At 45.5% G+C, this 18,385-nt stretch overlaps 1 protein-coding gene across 1 annotated transcript; it reads left to right on the forward strand.

The window, feature by feature from the left end:
- The first annotated feature begins 6,553 nt into the window (after positions 1 to 6,553).
- Positions 6,554 to 18,385, forward strand: LOC149335912 (uncharacterized). Its single transcript, XM_089552458.1, has 3 exons — positions 6,554 to 6,733; positions 14,092 to 14,567; positions 17,706 to 18,385. Exons 2-3 carry the CDS (start codon positions 14,230 to 14,232, stop codon positions 18,172 to 18,174), a joined length of 807 nt encoding a protein of 268 aa, XP_089408584.1. The 5' UTR covers positions 6,554 to 6,733; positions 14,092 to 14,229; the 3' UTR covers positions 18,175 to 18,385.

Raw genomic sequence — 18,385 nt, forward strand, 5'->3', positions numbered from 1 at the left:
CGGATGCGGCGGCTGAATTACGATGAAGGCGAAATTCTAGATGCCCGTGTACTGTGTGATGTCAGTGCACGTTAAAGAACCCCAGGTGGTTGAAATTTCCGGAGCCCTCCACTACGGCGTCCCTCATAGCTTTAGTCGCTTTGGGACGTTAAACCCCAATAAACCAAACCAAACCAAAACTTTTTGCGCGCTGGAAGGGGTCGGCTTCTCGTCCTATGGACACCTGTTGGCAACGCTGTGCCAAACTGAATACGAGGTGAACATGGAGTGTGCTTGAGAGAGGCCTTCGGTCTAATGTATCCATTTTCCACGCCACATCTTTGTCACGCGTGGAAGCCAACCTAACTAAATCTTCACGGCGGCCCTTGCGGGGCGCGCTCCTCTGCCTAAGTAGCTGCGAGAAATCAGGTGCATTTTTATTTTATATAAATAATTCTAAATGTAGTGTACTAGTAGAAGGATTACACTTTCTGTTAGGCAGTTGCTAGTTACAAAGCATCGTCTTTTCCGGATTCGAAGTGAAGCATGTTAGAAATAGCAACGCCTTCAGACCGGTGTTCTGTATCAGCACGTCGGCGGGCGGCATGTCGATGCAAGAAGGGCGTCACTTGCGTGGGTTGAATTTATCGTTTCTTCTAGGCTGGAGATAAACTTATCTATTGCCATTTTATTTACATCGAAGAACGGATATACCGGACTGCATATGGCTGCGGACTCGTCAAGCCGACTACTCGCGGTTTTTATTTCGTTGCCCTCCATCTGTGTTGTATACATGGTGGAAATAAAGATTTCAACTCAACTAAACTGTTTCACGATGTCCTTCGAGTTTGATATATTGTCACGTTGTAGTGACGGCAGTCCAGTGGTCAGCAAGACAGCAACAATGCTTGCAAACAAAGCTCTTTATTTGGGCTGACTTGCGCCCGCAAAAGAACTGAATCACTCGGCGGCGGCGTAAGCAACAAACGTTCTCGTCGGTCGTCGAACTAAGAATGTCCGCCGCTCGCGGCATCGCTCAATTTAAAGCCGGCAAGGAAACTTCCAGATAACAGGTCAAGATCATCTACGGTAATCTGGAAAAACCTAGATGCAGCCTTTCAATGCTGCGAACAATCGAGATTAGTCTGGTCGCTTCTCGCGCCACGAACAAAAGTGATAACAATCCTTTCCTGCCGCCTGGAGCGTGAACGAACAAACACTACAATGATACGTGGCAATATGCAGGTTTGACTATACTTCACTCGAAAAGTGATTACGAGCATTACGGCAACCTCAAGCCTCCTCCATCTATAAGGAGAGCGCACAGATCTTAAAAGTGTTTCTGAGCGTCTTGTCGTCGCTTTCCATCTACTCTCTGGACTTGCATGAACTCTACGAGCAGAAATAAAGAGAAATTAATGATGTCTCCGAAAGATAAGGAAAGAACCAAACAAGAATACTTCGACAACGATGGCTTTCAACCTGGAGTGACGACCAATGTTGAACGACTAGGCAACGAATATTAGAAGCCCCGTTAGAATTATGTATCGGCCAGAAAACAGCGATGTGGTGTGGCAGCAGGAGTGGTATGGTTGCGCATGTGGCTAATAATTCGTGTTTTGTGTCTTGATAGAGGAGATAGGAACGAAGTGAATCCCTCAAGTGTTGTTGCCCTGAATGTGGCTTGGTATAGTTGGAAGTAGGCTCAGGACGAGCCCGGTCAAATTTTATGCAAAACTAACAGAGGGCGCCATTTTCGCGAAAGCCTCAACGCTGCCCTCCTACTGTCTTCTGCTCCTACTGCTTTCTGACGACTGACGTCACGATTGACGTCACGACCAAATGTAACGGTATGAAATGAAATGCTTCGAAGTACGGACCCCTGGGTACAGTGCATATAGTATGTCTATATGGAGTACACTATACATACTAGTATGTAGAGTGCTTACTGCATATATGGCCTTAATGGTAGGCTATCCCTGTTGCGAAGGTAAGCTTGGAAGAAGAAAGGGAAGAATCACCAGCCCAGAGAATTAAGCCTGAGGACATCATCATCATCATCATCAAAATCTGGACGAACGCTTCTAGTACGGACTGCTGTCACCACTTGCTGCATGGCGCTGAAGATCAAAATTACCTAAAAGGTTTTTGAATGTTTGGTGACAGCTTGCTTATCTCTCCCAATATTTGCGGCTTATCGCTAGCCATACCTTATAAATACATTAAGGAGCGCCCTGTGATGTCGATTGCCCGTTTATATGGAGCGGAAACCTGCATGTTTCGTTAGAGGTGCTGCTGCTCTCTGCAATTTCATAGTTCCTGCTGGAAAGTCCAAATGCGAGGCGTTGAAGAGAAGTATTGTTGGGGAAACCGATGCCTAAATAAAAGATCCTAGGCGAGAATCAAAAAGTACTGCACCACTGCAGTACTGCAAAAAGCCTGTTTTACTGCAGCACACTCCCCACGCCTGCAAATGTTGCCACAGCGAGGTCAGCCCGGACAACTTGAACGGAGGTGGCGCATATCTTGAGGGTACCTGCATCCTGTTTCTCTGGGATCAGTTGTATCTGGAGAATATTCTCGTCCAGAAGCTGCCTAGCAGTTCAAAGATAGTTTATGGACGCAACCTATATACTACGATGCTGGTGCCGACAACCAGGAAACAAGTACTGTATACAACTCTGTCTCGTAGTTGTATACTTTCGGAAAGCAGAAACAGCGAATAGTGTACCTACTGTTTATGAACGGTAATGTTTTAACAATGCTTAGGCTCACTTGTGTACAAAAGAGCGCTTCGGGTGAAGCGAAAATGAAGGCGCAGTCTATATGTTGCCAAAATTTTGGACAGACATCAAAATAGCGAACCTCATAATCATCTTGCGAACAACCTCAGATAAAACTTTCAGGCCATGAACAGATAAAACTTTGGCAAAGTTGAGGCGAGCCCAATAAAACTCTTAATTAACAATTCTTCCCCCCTCCCAGCTCCTCATATGAAACACACGGAAAGAAACCGAAATACAAATTCAAATTTCTCCAGGCAACCTTAAACATCTTCGAATGCGTTTACAGCTATTCAAGATGAGAATATAGGTGCGCTCATTCTCTGCGGTCATAAAAAACGATAATCATCATTTTCGCCTTGTCAGTGCTCACAAAGAAAGTCATATTCGTAGAAACAACCTTCGAGCTAATGCTGATGAAAGGGGAACTGGGCACACGCCATTTCTTAGAAACTTATAATAATTTTCATTCCATACTAATACACTAATCACTTGGGCAAAACCGTAATAGTGTTGCGATTAAACTTCATTTTACAGTGATCTAAAGGCGTTGTTTAGTCCACTGCTCATTGACACACCTGTTGTTTGTTGTCACGTTAGGCATGCTTGGTAGAGCGGTCCGATGTTGTTTAGCGGTGAATCCGCATCTCGTGGGATTTTCTGATTGGTGGTGACACAGTGGCATAGTGACGACCCAGTTATGATCACTTTCTAGGCTCACATACAGTCCCGTACCTTCTAGAGCAGGGGTTCTCAAACTTTTTTGCTTGGAGGAACCCCAAAAGCCTTCAATAAATTCCAGGGAACCCCCCCCCCCCCCCCCCCCCCCCCCCCCCCCTTGCTTACCAGCAATGTTGTCGAGTGCATTTTTGCAATGAGAGAGTTGGAAAAGTTAAATGTTTATTGCATAGATTAATACAAATACTAATGTGATGGATGGTACTGCTTCCCTTTTAAGAGCAAGTCAAAGCGTGGCTCAGTAGCACTCAGAGCCAGTCTCATATCAGCTGCCGGGTCAGAGCCGGTGAGGGTTCTCGCGGAACACAAGAAGACAGCCCGCGGAACCCCTGTGTTCTGCGGAACCCAGTTTGAGAACCCCTGTTCTAGAGACCCGTCAGTCGTCGGAAAATTCGAGGCTACACGTGTGTGTTTTATGTCATTTAAACCGTCGAGGTCATTATACCACACATTTTGCAGCAGCCAGTTCCTTTTTTTAGCGTGCTTTCGAAAAACTTTCATATTTTCTGCGTTTCTTGAGCGTTTATAACAAAGAATGCCATCGGCGGTGCAACTCTGTGCACATCTTCATGCTAGAATCTCTCACGCAGTTTCTCTTGTTAAAAATGCACAAAAACCAATCTGCAACTTGAGCAGAAACTGAAAGACATAATTTCTCTTGGACGCGCCCGTTGCCAGCCGTCGCCATCATGCTTTTTCTCGCAAAACTGCGCGCCTCTTCGACGCAAGGCAGAACTGGAAGATTGCAGATTGGTCGAACGCTGGCTGGAGGACTCCCCCTCACTCAGTCCTTGCCCTCTCTTCTTTCGCACTTCTCAGGGGGCTGTCTTTCGCCCAAGGAAATCACTCGACCAACTGTCGCAAAGGTTGTATCGCAGGCTATAATCTTGAGAGGAGCTGCCTAGCGTATGGGGGCGAAGTGATAACGGCTGACCGATAAGGGCGCCGTGGTGGGCGGCGGCGAAGGAGGAACCCGAGTTATCTCAAGGAGTCCGAGCTAGGCTATTGCTTCAAAGCAATCCTCTCGCCTAGACCTCGCCCTTCGTTCGCCCACTACTTACAACGAACACTTGAGCCGCGAAGAGAAATGTGGCCGCCGCACAAAGACTGTAGCGTAGAGACGAGTTTCGACGCGTCAACGCCAAACCAATGCAGTGCTTCTAGTTCAGCCTGCGCAGTGGCAAATCGAAAAATAGCAGTTTATCTTATAGCCGAGATTAGGTGTACGCAGGAAATGCATTGCAAGAAAGGCGCAGCGCGTTTTAGGACGGCTTGTAGATGGGGGTAGGATCGACGACTCGGCTATTGGCCAATCCCTTGGCTGTTGGATATGCCACGGCCTCAGCCAGCTTCTATTCTCTTAGCTGTGCAGCGCGCACAATCTTCCTGTCTCCAGGCTTGAGGAGCTTCCGAAACCAGCCTCTTCTCCACCGGCTGGACAGGGGGCTCTGGGAAGCGGGCGGAGTGGGTGAGAGAACAGACGCGGGTTAATGACATCCCAGTCGAAATCAAGAAGAAGAAATGGGCTTGGGCAGGGCATGTAATACGAAGGCAAGATAGTATAACGGAGTGGATTCCAAAAGAAGGGAAGTGTAGCAGGGGGCGGCAGAAAGTTGGGTAGGCGGATGAGATTAAGAAATTTGCGGAGATACGGTGGGCGCAACTGGCGAAGGACAGGGTTAATGGGGAGACATGGGAGATGCATTTGCCCTGCAGTGGGCGCAGTCAGGCTGCTGGTGATGATGATGATGATGACGAATAGCCGTATTCAATCCGTTCTTTTTTTACGTACTGGGCAGCGCCCTGAGCGTACCTTGCTGCTTTCTCTGCTTGACGTGCAGTAGCCTTCTCACCTTTGTGTGCGGCTACGTGAAGTTGGCTTTGGTGAAACATACGAATCAACTGATCTTTTTTTTATAATCTAGATGCATTTTAAGGCCACGGCTGCAGTTCTCTTCCCGGCGAACATTCGAAAGCGTAGGTCGCATGGAAGAAAGATGACAACGATACTGGTTTTGTCGCTAGAAACCGCAATATACGAATTTCAACAGAAAGCGCGAGAGACTGCAGCGATGGACGAAGAGTTTTAGACGGAGAGGAGAGGCCCTCGCTGTTAAAACGCTTAACCAATTTACTTTCTGTCTCGTTGCGCTGTACTAATCACTGTGATTTAGGTAAAAGAAAAAAAGTTCTAGTACGATGAGCATGGTTTGAAACCGAAGTTTCGCCTGCGTTAGTTCTTTAAGCGATGTGATTTTATCGGCGTTTCACCGCCCCCTTTGTTAACTTTTATCGCGTGCAGAGAGCAGAGGTCCCCACTTGTTACAACACCCATCGTTTGATCAGATATCAACACGGAACCTTTGCGCGTGATTTCTGCGAACCTAACAGTGCGTTTAGTGCTAAGGTTTGTCCGTCAGGCGTTGCGTACTGACGTAATACGGTTGCAATACAGACGTGGTCGTTGTGTGCGATCGAACTCTCGAACACCTGTACTGTGAGCTCGCTATAGACATTATTGTTAGCGGTGACGCCATGAAGGCTTTATCAATAAAAAGATTAGGTGTATCTCGTTGGAAATGTTGCTCCTAATATTGTGTCCGCACTATGAGTCAGAAGAGTTTCAGGATAAGTATTCAGCCGTATCGGGCCTCGTTCGTGTTTGATGTCATGTGATTGATTGCAGTATTTCTCATCGATCAGACCAGGTTTAGGGGCGTTGCTGAGTGCAGCAGTTCGAAACGACTCCTTTACAGTAATGCACCCAGCGAATGTAGCTTGATCTGTGACCGGGGTCTGACCGGGTGATCTTCACCACTGCCTTCATCTAAGTTAAGTTCGATGGAGCTAACTGCGTTAAGCGATCATTCGAAGACCGCTTTCAGCGTGACAGGGAGAAATCGCTGGAACTGTGCAGGACGGTGGCCATTAGTGCTTGAACCATCGTACTTGCTTCATATCAGTGGCCACCACCGCCAGTATGCTCGCCTTAGAGGCTACAGAGTCACTGTGGACTCACACATATTTAATAAGGCCCCGGGATCTAAGCCTCGTTTTAGCCGCGACCCTGGAAAGGTTTGGTAACTTTGGCGGACTCTTCTTCGGGGTACATTGTGCGATGAAGCAATGGTCTCCAATGGCGGCCTGTGAAGCCAGTCGTGTGGACGGATACAGACTGGAAGCTGGAGAGAAAGTTGTTACCCAGTGAGAAGCGACAAAGCACAACGGCAAAGGTACGTGACGTTTGCAATGAATGCTTGATGTGTTTTGGCGACAAGTTAGTTTTTATTGGTCGGGAAATCTTGTGTGGTATATTTATTGTTGATGGGATGCCAGGCTTGTAATACGAGCTAAAGGGAACGCAAACATTACTTTTCTTAAAGTGGTCGAGGGCGAGTGGCTTTCTTTAGTCCAGTTGCAATGGCAGAAGACGAAAGTTCGTCGCAGTGTGCTTTGGGATTCCAAAATGGCATAAAAATTGGCAAAAAGAATTAAAGGTTATTTCATTGGGGACCGTTTCACCGCTTTTTACCTTGTGTGTGGCATGTTAATCTCGTTGTATTTACGCTCTGATCAATTTCAATATTTACTGCTATGTTAAAAAATCTTAGAAAGCACTTCACGGACCCGGTACCAGATGTCAAAGACAGCCATCAGTACTTGCTCTACGTCGGAACTAATCGTTTCCGGTACACGCATCTTTTTTTTTTTTTCGGTTCTTCAAGACTCTCAGCTGGCCAGTAACTGGGATTTTCATCGCAGACATTCGCTAGTAGGTACGCATTAAAAAAAAAATTCGGACAACCCACAGTAGCGCTATGTTAAAGGTATACGATTTCAGAAAGCCTGAATTTTCTACCGCAGCTAAAAACCTTACACTGGGGGGTCTTCGCTTTTCACCCTATGATATGCCCCCTTGGTACTACCGCCCCTACTGCTTTTAGTGAAAGTTGACGCTATAGTAACAAATCAAATATATTTGTTTTCCAAGTTAAGCAGAACAATTTAAAGTCAAACAAAAGAAAAGAATTCCACAATTTTATCACTACATTCGTGCGAAGAAATTGCAGCGAAAGCTAAACGGAAGCTGTGTGCGCTGTGGGTCTGCGCTATATCTAGATCCGGTAGTGTAAATTGCCAATGGCTCGAAAACGCATAAAGACGCTGATCAAAAACTCCCGAATTGCTCCATGGTTCATGGCGTTTTAAACACGTCTGGTAGCTAAAGAGAACCAAGACATACCAGTTCACTATGCTTAACATGTGGTCACAATAAAAAAAAGTCTCTACGTGGGATAGGCACGACAGGTGTTCCTGCATGTTAATGCGATTTTATGCAAAAAGACCACACCCTGCAGAGACGAAATCGTAGACATTCGTTCATGCCCCTTACCAAAGCGATGAGTCAACTCTATTATTTTTTCCCAAAGTTCATCTTTGCAATGCCAAAGCTAGCGTTTTTGTGCTCAGCCCAGAATGACTTCTCGAAAACACTGCTCGTAAAGGCACGGGAATGAAGCCTAAAGTCGACTGCTTATTGTGTGCGATTGTACAAAAAAGTTACTGTACTTCTGGCGTTCGAGGCACTCCGCACAAGACAATGTTACATTTCTGTCTACGGCGTAAAAGATTTATGTTTGTTACAACTGAAACGACCTCCTGGTACTAAAGCATGCTCACAAAAATAACGTTACTCCAATGGTAGCAGCACTGAGTGGGGTTCTATTGTCTGGCCTTTGGTTCAAATATATAACGAGTCTTATGATTTCGCTTTGAATTAAGTTTTGTGAATCGCTTTGGAATTGCGCTTGTCAAATTAAACAAACAAAAATTATCATGTGCAGTGATGGCGACAGCAATATTTCCTGAATGGCGCTGATGAAGGGCTTCTCTGTATTCATGTCTGTAATCGTACCTCCAGTAACACCAAAGGTTTGTTAGAACTGAATGATAATGGCGCTTTTAAGGGAGTGCTGCTATATTTTGCCATTAAGCAACGTGTACTGAGCCGATAAATGATGTCTGTTTTGATTATAGTATTCCCTCTTTTTCTGCCCCTAGTTTTGAGTTAAGGGTACAGTTTACTTATTTGGCGGATGGTGAGAACGTTACCGACGGCGTGAATACATGCGGCTTATTTCCGGCTGTTGCTGCAGTTACTTGATGAGAATCAAACCGAAATCTCGAACAGTGAGAGAAAACATAAAGGCGTTGGAGAGCAAAACTCAGGAAGACAGCAGAAGACAATCAGAGTAAAACGAATTGAAGAAAGGAAAATCTTTACTCAATTTCATTGAAAAAAATGTGCTCACGTTGAGGGCAATTAGTCTAGAATTAGACGCTGACAGTTTAAAACAGCTGCTCTTCCTACTTGCTTCATTAACATCCTGCCAGCTCAGTGTTATTGACGGTAAATACTTGACACATGCGAAGCAGCACATATCATTTTTATAAGTGCAACCAAGTAGTTAAACACTGCAAACGTAACAACACAGGGTCCATAAAATACTTAGGATCATTGGCACTATTTCTGGGTGTTTTTTTTATTTTCAAATGTATTTGGAAACCAAACTCAAACCTTTGAAAAGTTCTGCAGCGATCGCCAATTGTTTAACTTTCTCCGCCTCAAATGGCACTGCCTACGCAGTAGGCGTCGCTTGCCGAAACCAAAAATTTGCATCTGTTCCTTCTGGCGAATTCATAATGTTATCCAGGAAAGCGATTGAGCAGTCTGTGATTCAACGGTCACGTGATTCTTTGTTGCAAGGTCGTGCGATTGATTCAGCTGGACGAGGTCCACATTCTCGTTCGAGTGAGTGCTGTTAGGGGTGGGGCGGGGGCTGGACACCTGTACGAGTGTTTTTGTCACTTCATCTCTTGTTTCAGTGCAGAGTGTGGTAGTTTTATACCCCGCGTTTATTTCCTGTTTTAGCTGCGGAAGCCGCACACTTGCCCGCCGCCGGGGTGGATCAGTTTCGGCATGAAACAAATATTTTCTCATTGCCACAAGTGGCAGTCATTAGAGTACTGACTGACCAAAAACAAACCGAGAACATAGTTCCTAACGTGTTAAGTTTCCATGCGCATAAGCACCTGTGAATGCAAGTTCTTGACAACACTTCGTTAACGTGGCCTGGTTGAATTGGTTCGCCAGAAGTGATAATAATTAGGCGAATTTGTAGCGTCAACTGACGTTGCTTTTCAGAATAGTACCAAGCTTTTTGGCGCTCTCCATTTAAGCATACCGGCAACTATAGCATTCGGTAGCAAAGTGGATTTGGTGTAGAGTTTAAGGATATTTCCTGGAAAGCGCTTCTATGCACCATGACACGCACAAATCCGTTCTAGAATTCTACGGTACGATAGGTCTTATCTTAGTTAACACTTGATACCACATGGGCAGGTTAAGCTGGTACACTCTCATCAGGCTTTGTAACGATATATAAAACACAATGCGCTTGAAGGAACACATAGAATACTGGCAGCAGGAATATACACGTGGAACAGAAACCCGAAACGAACTGAGTTTAGCGTGTCTTCACAGCCAACGTTTAGGGCTCATTCTCGTCGTCCACGTCCATGGGTTCCTCAACATCGGTCTGGTCGCGAGCTTCATCAATCTCCATCGGTACTCCAGCGTAGTCCACGTGAGAAGGTTCTGTGGTCTTGTGGCTGTCTTCTGTCTGGATTCCTGTGCTAACGGTCTTTGGCTCGTGAGAAACGCCTGCCAACCCCTCGACGACTTGCTGCGTTGTCAGTGAAATCATAATTGGAGGAACAAAAATGAGGGGTCCAATTGTGGGCACGAAAGGGACCTGGAACTTGAGCGGTGGTAGCTGAGGAGCCGTGCTCTCCGCGATGACAACATATGGCCCCTGTCCCTGAAAGGCCAACCCCGTGTCAGCCCGGTCCGGCCCACTTGTCGAATAGGCGTCCATTTCTTTGTTCCTGCAGCCACAGAGGTGCCAGAAGCCCATTTGAGAGTACTTTGCTGAGAACGCGGCAATTTATATGTTTGCCACGCTCTGTAGTGCACTAGACGCACACTGTGTATATGTCTAGCTCAAAGACAAGTTTCGGCTTTTCCTTCAGTTTGAGGGAGTAGGAACAACAGCATTATGTTTCAGATCGGATATAGGGCAGTGTATATTAATATCATGGGCATCGTAGGGACATAGGCTTTTCTTAGCATAGGAATTTTGTGACTATAATAGCGTTATTGATGTGATATTTCATGGAACAACTACGACCCAGATTTAAAGTTCTTACAATAATGGAGTCCTTGAACAAGGAGAAGACTCTACGATTATGCTTTCTAATGTATGCGTTTGGCCGCAGTATTTTTTTCCCATGATGGATTGTCCTGGAAGCTACGCTACCGATGCCAATTGCTGCTGCGCCACTAATGCATTCACTGCTCAGTAATTCTGCCTCGTTGACTGCGAGACCATGAACAAGGAAGTAGCAAAGGAGCAAAAAAATAATTTAATCATTGATTGCCTCAATGTCGTAAGAAGTTTTTTGACAGTCCACTGGGCGTCGCCAATAATTTTAGCTGCCAAGATAAGCATAGGAGAGTTCTGTGAAAGTACCAGCCAAATAATAACTTAATATTAGGCACTGCAAAACGTCAAGCCGTTAAAAGTAATCAAAGCACGCTGAAAAACCTAGCGCTTATGTTTCGACTCGACACAGAATTCTCATGTAGGCAGTTGAATGCGTCCTTCTAACACCTGAAACATTTCACTACCGAGTTGCGAGCATGAGACAGGGGCTCGGGAGAAAAACAGGGCTCTGAACTCGGTTCGTATCATGCCTTTCATCTTTGGCAAGGTGGCCCTTCGAAGAGTGCACAACGTCTGCCATCTTTCAAATCCATCCCAGCTTAGAGATGCTGATGATCCGCTTTCATATCTCAGGTGATGAAGTCGTACATCAGCCTGGTGCGCTTACCTCTGCCGTTTATGGCTATCTTCTCAAAACCTGGAGGCACAAGCTGCGAGAAGTCCTTGCCGACTTCTGGGTACTGTGTTCGAGGAGCAGTAGCACTGACCTGTGCTGCACTGACCTGTGACGAAGTGGCGTGCAAGGGCCCAACCAATATCTCGCTCTTCGAGACTCAGATATCTACGTCACCGGGCAGCCTTTGTATCTTCTTCCCAAAATAAACATCTCTCTCGCTCTCCGATACTTATATATCTATGGCTGCAGTTCTTTTGGGCCTATAAACGACGGGCAGCGCAGGTAGGACAATGAACTCTGAGCGTCACTTTCTTATTCAGAGTTTTTATTTTTCTCCACTCAGTGTGGTCACTTGCTCTGTTTTCATTTTGCTGCCATTGATATTATCGTAGAATACACTTTCTCCACGATAACTGCTCAACGTTGACGTTCATGTAGGGCGTCACAATATAGATATTTTGTTGACCAATGAGCGCATGGCGCAGGTTGTCCTGGCCTGAGTAGGCGTTGGAGAGAGCTGTCTCATTGGCGGAGTGGAGAGGGGAAGAGGCAGGGGAGGAGATGTGTTGCATCCTTATACTTCCCATCAGAGGAGAGCTGTGAAAAGTTCCATCTCCATACGTCCTGCGGTGTTCCTGCATGAGACAGTTTATTGGATCTTTGGTACCACAGAAACGAACATGCATATCATCTATCACTACAAATTACATTGTAGTCAGAACCAATGAAAGGCTCAAAGATCCCCAGGGGGTCGAAATTATTCCGGAGACCTCCACTACGGCATCTATTTCTCTCTTTCTTCGTTCACTCCTACCTTCCTCCCTTCCCTTACGGCGCGGTTCAGGTGTCCTCCGAGACATGTGAGGCAGATACTGCGCCATTTCCTTTCCTCAAAAAAAAAACCAATTTACCAATTTACTCACGGATTCCTTCGCCCCATGAAACAGAACATGGTACATGCTTTGCGTGTGTATATCTTGTAGGTAAGAAAGTTGCGAAATCAGCAGAATGCGATGGTGAGCGCCCCGAAAAAATTCATGGGTCACTTTGGCACTCTCAAGTGCTGCAAGGTGAAAGCGTTTCCTTGCGCACTGGTTAGCATTGATGTCTTTATTATTTTTTGTTTTTGTTGTTTTTGTGTTTTTAATTTTGAATTGATTTTTAACTTTTTATGTTTATTTTTCATGTTTTTTTAATTTTATTTGTTGTTCGTTTTTTTAATTTTCCTGTCAGGGAAGAAAGGAAGATAGGAGTGAACGAAGACACCGTATCCAGTAGGCGCGCCTTTGTTCATTTTAAACCATCCAGGTCGACTAATTTCCTACTCGGTTTTATTTATTTATTTCCTTATTTTTCTTGGAACATCACTATATCATTCCTTTAATTGGTTGCATGGTTACTAGCCAAAGTACAATTGGCCCGGTTTGAAATTCGCGCACTGTGATCTCAAGACCATTTTGACCAATTGAAAAGCGTGACATTTTTGTCGACAACAACTGCTTACAACGATGAGGCATTCGCAAAAGCAGAGAACTGATTGATGCTTTGGAACTTTTGTTACGGAGATTGCCAGCATTTGCTCAATGAGACATGAAATCCGGCGTAATATACGGGCAATTTTATTCACTCGTGCGTGCTACCCAATAAAGTACCAGCCGTCATTTGTCGCACAGGTATTTTGAAATCGACAGTAGGTTCTTTGACAGCTTTTTTAAGATAGGCTAATGGGTAGTTCATTCTGTAGCACCCGCACATGAAAGAAATGCGCAGGCATTTGAAGTGCTCTGAAAATTTACATTATGAGCCAGAGTTTAAAGCACGTTTGCTGGCCCTCTTCGCAGAGTGAACCTTCCTGGATTAGTTTGAATTAGGAAGTGCACTTTAGGCACCAGGGTTAGAAAGCATGTCACACAGCAGAAAACAGAGTTTAGCATATCCTTAAAGCGTGCAGTACGCTAGTGATGGCTTACGCGCTCGATACTCTGGGTGTCTTTATCCTTTAATTGAGGAAGTGAGAACGGTGCAATATTTTTTCCTTTATTCGTACTCATTCGGCACATGCCATAGGTAATTTTGTACCGAGGCAAAACTGCAGCATGCAAACCGTTTGTGTTGCTCGAAATAAAGAGTGATGCCCTTTCATCCAGTGGCATTAATGTGTACTGGTGTCTCGTGCGGTAGCGCCATACCATCAGTACTAGGAATACCATAATTCAAAGATGGCATTGTGTTGTCTGGAGGGAAATGTGCAGCAACCAAAGTCGATCGGTGCGATAAAGGAAAGTTTGGTTTACAGTGACGATTCAAAGGATGCGATTAAGGGGCATGACTTCCAAAATTGTTTTTGGTTCGGTTTCATATTTTTGATCGTGTGCTTTGTATTGTCTAATCTGCACTTATTACGTTTTCTTGCAGCGTTTTCACAATCCTCAAGGTATCATATTAGCCAAAGCTACCACTACTTGTGCTACGTACATCCGCATGGCCTATTGGAGATTACATTTCCTTGTGTTATACGAGTTGGTTTTCTTATGATTTTCGAGGTTGCTACCCGATTAACTTCGCCTGTGAATTTTTTATCACTAGTTGATTTTTTTGCACTTAGCGCTGTTTATTATTATTTCTTCAGCAGAAACAAAGGGCTCGAAACGCCCGATCTGCGCGAGTCGATGCCAGCCTCCGAAATGCTGCACGCGCCCTGCGTTAGACGAAGAAGAGCTTCATCGGCTACTGGGTCACCGGCCGCCACATCCACTCTGACTAAGTCATGGCCAAAGGAAAGAAAGCAAAGTCTCCTGGCAAGGGAAAGAAGGGTAAGGATGGCGGCAAGGCGAAGCCCGCAAGCAAGTCATCGTCCCCCGGAAAAGCGGCCTCGACCGCACCGAGCCGAGAACAGTCCTCGACTCAGCCGGTTACTACCGGCTCAAGCCAGAACATCACAGCGGGCAGCACGGCTTCTTTGATATCAGCTCAGTCTGGAGCCTCTGCGTCGCAAGCGGGGCTCTTCAAGCCTCTCAACCGGCCCATGCTGCCGCCCTTGGTTCTGCCCGCCGACCGCAGCTTGTCGCTTTCGCGACGGCCATCTTCCATCATCGTCAGGGAGTGGTGAGTGGTTGTTCAGTTGTACGTATAAGCGGACCTTCAAGAATTCGGCAGCACTAAGCGGACAAAACATCGCGTGTACATGGTAAAGGTGCTTGCTGCAGGCGCTGCATACGAGGGGGTACCCAAAAGAAACCGGACTAAATTTTTTGGTCGGCAAAGCTTCTGTGGTACCGCGTTTTGCCACTAGGAGCGCATAGAACGAACATTCCAAAGTCAGTAAGCCGAGTGCCGTCGTTGAGGGAGGTCAGACTAGTTTAGGCAGAGTTTTAGAGAGACGACTGTTTTGTTTGAATGTCGTTTTTGCAATGGCTGATTTTCGTGAACAGCGTGCGCCGGTGAAATTCTGATTTTTGCTCGGAAAAAGTTGAATGGAAACTCTTGAAATATTAAGAAAGACGTACAAGGACGATGCTATGAGGACAACTCAAGTGCTCCTGAATGAAATCCTGAATGAAAGCAACAATCATGCCAATGGAAAACTGCAAATTCACCTCGCCTCAAGAAAGCTGGTCAGGTGAAACCAAACCTCAAAACAATGCTGATTTGTTTTTTCGACGTGAGAGGAGTCGACCATTGAGAATTTGTTCCGCAAGGTCAGACAGTTAGCCAGGCTTTCTACTTGGATGTTTTGAAAAGATTGGGCAACAGTGTGCGGTGGAAGCGGCCAGATTTGTGGCGGTCGGGTGACTGGTTTTTCCATCATGGCAATGCCCCTGCTCACACAGCCCTGTCTCTACGACAATTTTGGACCAAAAATAGCATGACCCCTATTCCTCAACCCTCATACTCTCCCGACCTTGCCCCGTGCTACTTTCTTTGTTTCCTAGAATGAAAAAAAAAATAGGTGAATGAAAAGCGCTTCGCTCATGTTGCTGAGGTGAAGAAAAAAACGACGGAGGCACTGTCAAGCATCACAAAAGATGAATTTAAACAATGTTTTGAAAAATGGAATGAAAGATTCGACAAGCGTATTATTGCAAGTGGAGAATACTTTGAAGGAGATTGAAGGTCTGTGCTTAAAATGTGAAAAAAATAAGTTCAAACAAAAATAAGTCCGGTTTCTTTTGGGTACCCCCTCGTATATGTACTTACACCCCATGCTTGCTTCCGAGGCTCCTTCCACGTTTTCCTATTTTTTCCTCTCGTTCATAGTTCGATTTGGTTTGGTTGGTTTATGGAGTTTAACGTCCCAAAGCGACTAAGGCTATGAGAGACGCCGTAGTGGAGGGCTCCGGAAATTTCGACCACCTGGGGTTCTTTTCGTTCATATTTCGCTTGTTGGGCGTTCATATTTCGCTTGTTCCAAGCTGACCTTAGGCAACAGATAACCTGCCCTCATATAAGCTGCCGTGTACTTAGTGTACACACGTAATAAAGTCGGTGCTTTCCTACTGTTATACTGTTACAAAGTGGAGATCGGAGTTTTGTCAACAATATTCGCGAGGTCTGTAGGGCGTACGCGAAAACACTTCACGGAGTGCAAGCCCAGGGAAGCATTTCTGTACTAGTTGTTTTCAGTTCATCTCTTCGCCTAGAGTAGGTACCAGCAAGAAATGCTTTGAGAGTGTGGTGCGGCAAATTCTAAGATGGGTCTTTGATGCTTCTAACCGCAGTGTTTGAATCAATCTGGGCCACGTCCTCTGCGTATTCTCCCGCTTTTCTGATAAACCACGATATGAAGCTAAAAACATTTAATTATTATAGTTTGTTCGCGCAGCGACTCTACCTGTGTTACGGAGGGTTTTTTTTTTGGGGATGATGACATCAGTTCTCGCCAGCGCTTGGCTGTGGTTTTAAGCATCGTTGTCGAAAGCTGCCACGTTTGCCTGCTGGCTGATGATGACGTGATTGAAGTACATTTGTACTATCTTGGCTGCGTCGGGTACAAAAATTTCAATAGATGGCCTGTGAATTGCCGTTAGTCTGTCCTCGAACTGTAAAATTTTTGCAAAGCTTGGGACGGAAAGTTTTTTTTTCTTAATAATAGTTCATATGAGGCTGTATAACTCTGGTAGGCTTGCACTAGGCCTGCTAGCACGTTTCTGTTCTGCTGGTCGGGGAAGGAGACGGCATGTGGGAGAAATGGGTGCACAGCAATTTCTCATGCCCCTTTTTTTCATCCTTAGAGATGGGTAGAATTCTTGGTGCTTCTTGAGTTTTAAATCGAGGAGAAACATTCAGCTTTAATGAATAATGAATCCCTGAAAAAAGTTGCAAAGATCTTTCTTCAAAGCAACATCATGGAAATTACGAGAGGAATGACACTAAAGGGCAAAATGTAACAAGCCGTATGTTGCACCCTTTACTACTTATTATCACGAATTCGCGCCAAATGGTTTTAAAACTACGTACTCATTGCTCCTTGGAGCTTTGATGCAAAATAGCAAGCCAACATATTCTGAGCAGCCAGTGCTTTCTTGTCATAATGTTTGGCAAAACTATGAGCAAGTTGTGTGAAGAAAGAGGGGTCAAGAGTGCGTGACTTAGAGCTAGTATCCAACAATGTCTAGTATCTGATTTTCTCACTTATGATGCGATGAAAATAGGAAAAAAATTGTAGGATGAAACATTTTTTTATTTTCTTTGGGGCCTTCAGGTTGGTTCGAGGACTTCGACATGGTCCTTCACACAATCTGGACTCACTCCACAAAACGGATAAAATCATAATTGTGGCGGACTATCGACGTGTCAATTTTTTTAAATTTTAGCAGCACTAACAAAACTTTTATTTTGGTTTTGAATGCAGCTAGATTATGTAGCATACTGTGGACTTTGTGATTTACTTCTCTGATTCCTTTTCAACTTGGGCAGTAAAACGCTAAACTGCAATTGTCTGAGCACCCCCATCCACAACTGGCCGATGCGTTGTGGATGATGGTGCTGTGGTGATTGCACTAAAGTATTGTTCCGCAAATGCGGAAGGCGACCAAAGCCTCCTTCACCTCTTAACGCCGTACGCTGGCCTCCTCAGTAGCTTCACGTTCAATTATGACTATCAAAGAAGAGGGATAGTTAAAGTACGTTTAGTGTGTCAAATGCCCTGTGCGTCGATTCCGTAATTGTGAACGCGCTATGACGTCCAAATTCATATTACATATAATACAAATCCCATGAACCTATCTTATTCTCATAAAACAGGGGCGACGTCTGGTTCTTCCCCGTGAGTGTACTTGCCATGGCCCTGGTTGTGCTCGGCATGATTACACTGACGCTGCACATGAAAGCCGAAGAGATGGAGGGAGAGCCGGAGAACGACACCGCCTTCAGCAATGCGACGGCCGGAACCGTGGCAGAATCCACTGCCCTCATCAGCCTCACCCTGCCAACGACATTCAGCAAGCCTAAGGAGACGATGGTGACAACGCAGGAAGAGCCAAGCGCGTCGTTGCCAACCTCGGGAGAAGAGTTGCCAATGACAGGCGACGATGTGGAATCTACGACACCCGCTCTTCCAAAAGGGACAGATGATGTGCCATTGGCGTACACCAATGTCGAGAAGGACAGCAAGGCGGCGACCACTAAAGACTCTTGGAGGCCGTTGGGTGGTCCAGGGAAGCCTTCTGGCGATGATCTGACGAACTCCTCTCTGGATCTTTACAAGACCTAACTAGAAATTTTAACCGACTTTGAAGAAGCTGCTGTCTGGGGGTTCCTAAACCACCAGGAGGCCGTTGTCACAAGTTGTAGACTCGGCTGCATAACACAGCTTCCATGGCAGCTAAATGATTTTTTTCAAAGTCGCAGTCGTGCATGGCAAGTTTTGAATATCTGCCGCGCAAATACGCAAGCGATCTTCATTTCTTTATGCTGAAATAAAT

Source organism: Amblyomma mixtum, chromosome 7 (genome assembly GCF_055824585.1).
Source record: "Amblyomma mixtum isolate Tamu chromosome 7, ASM5582458v1, whole genome shotgun sequence".
Taxonomy (NCBI): Eukaryota; Metazoa; Arthropoda; class Arachnida; order Ixodida; family Ixodidae; genus Amblyomma; species Amblyomma mixtum.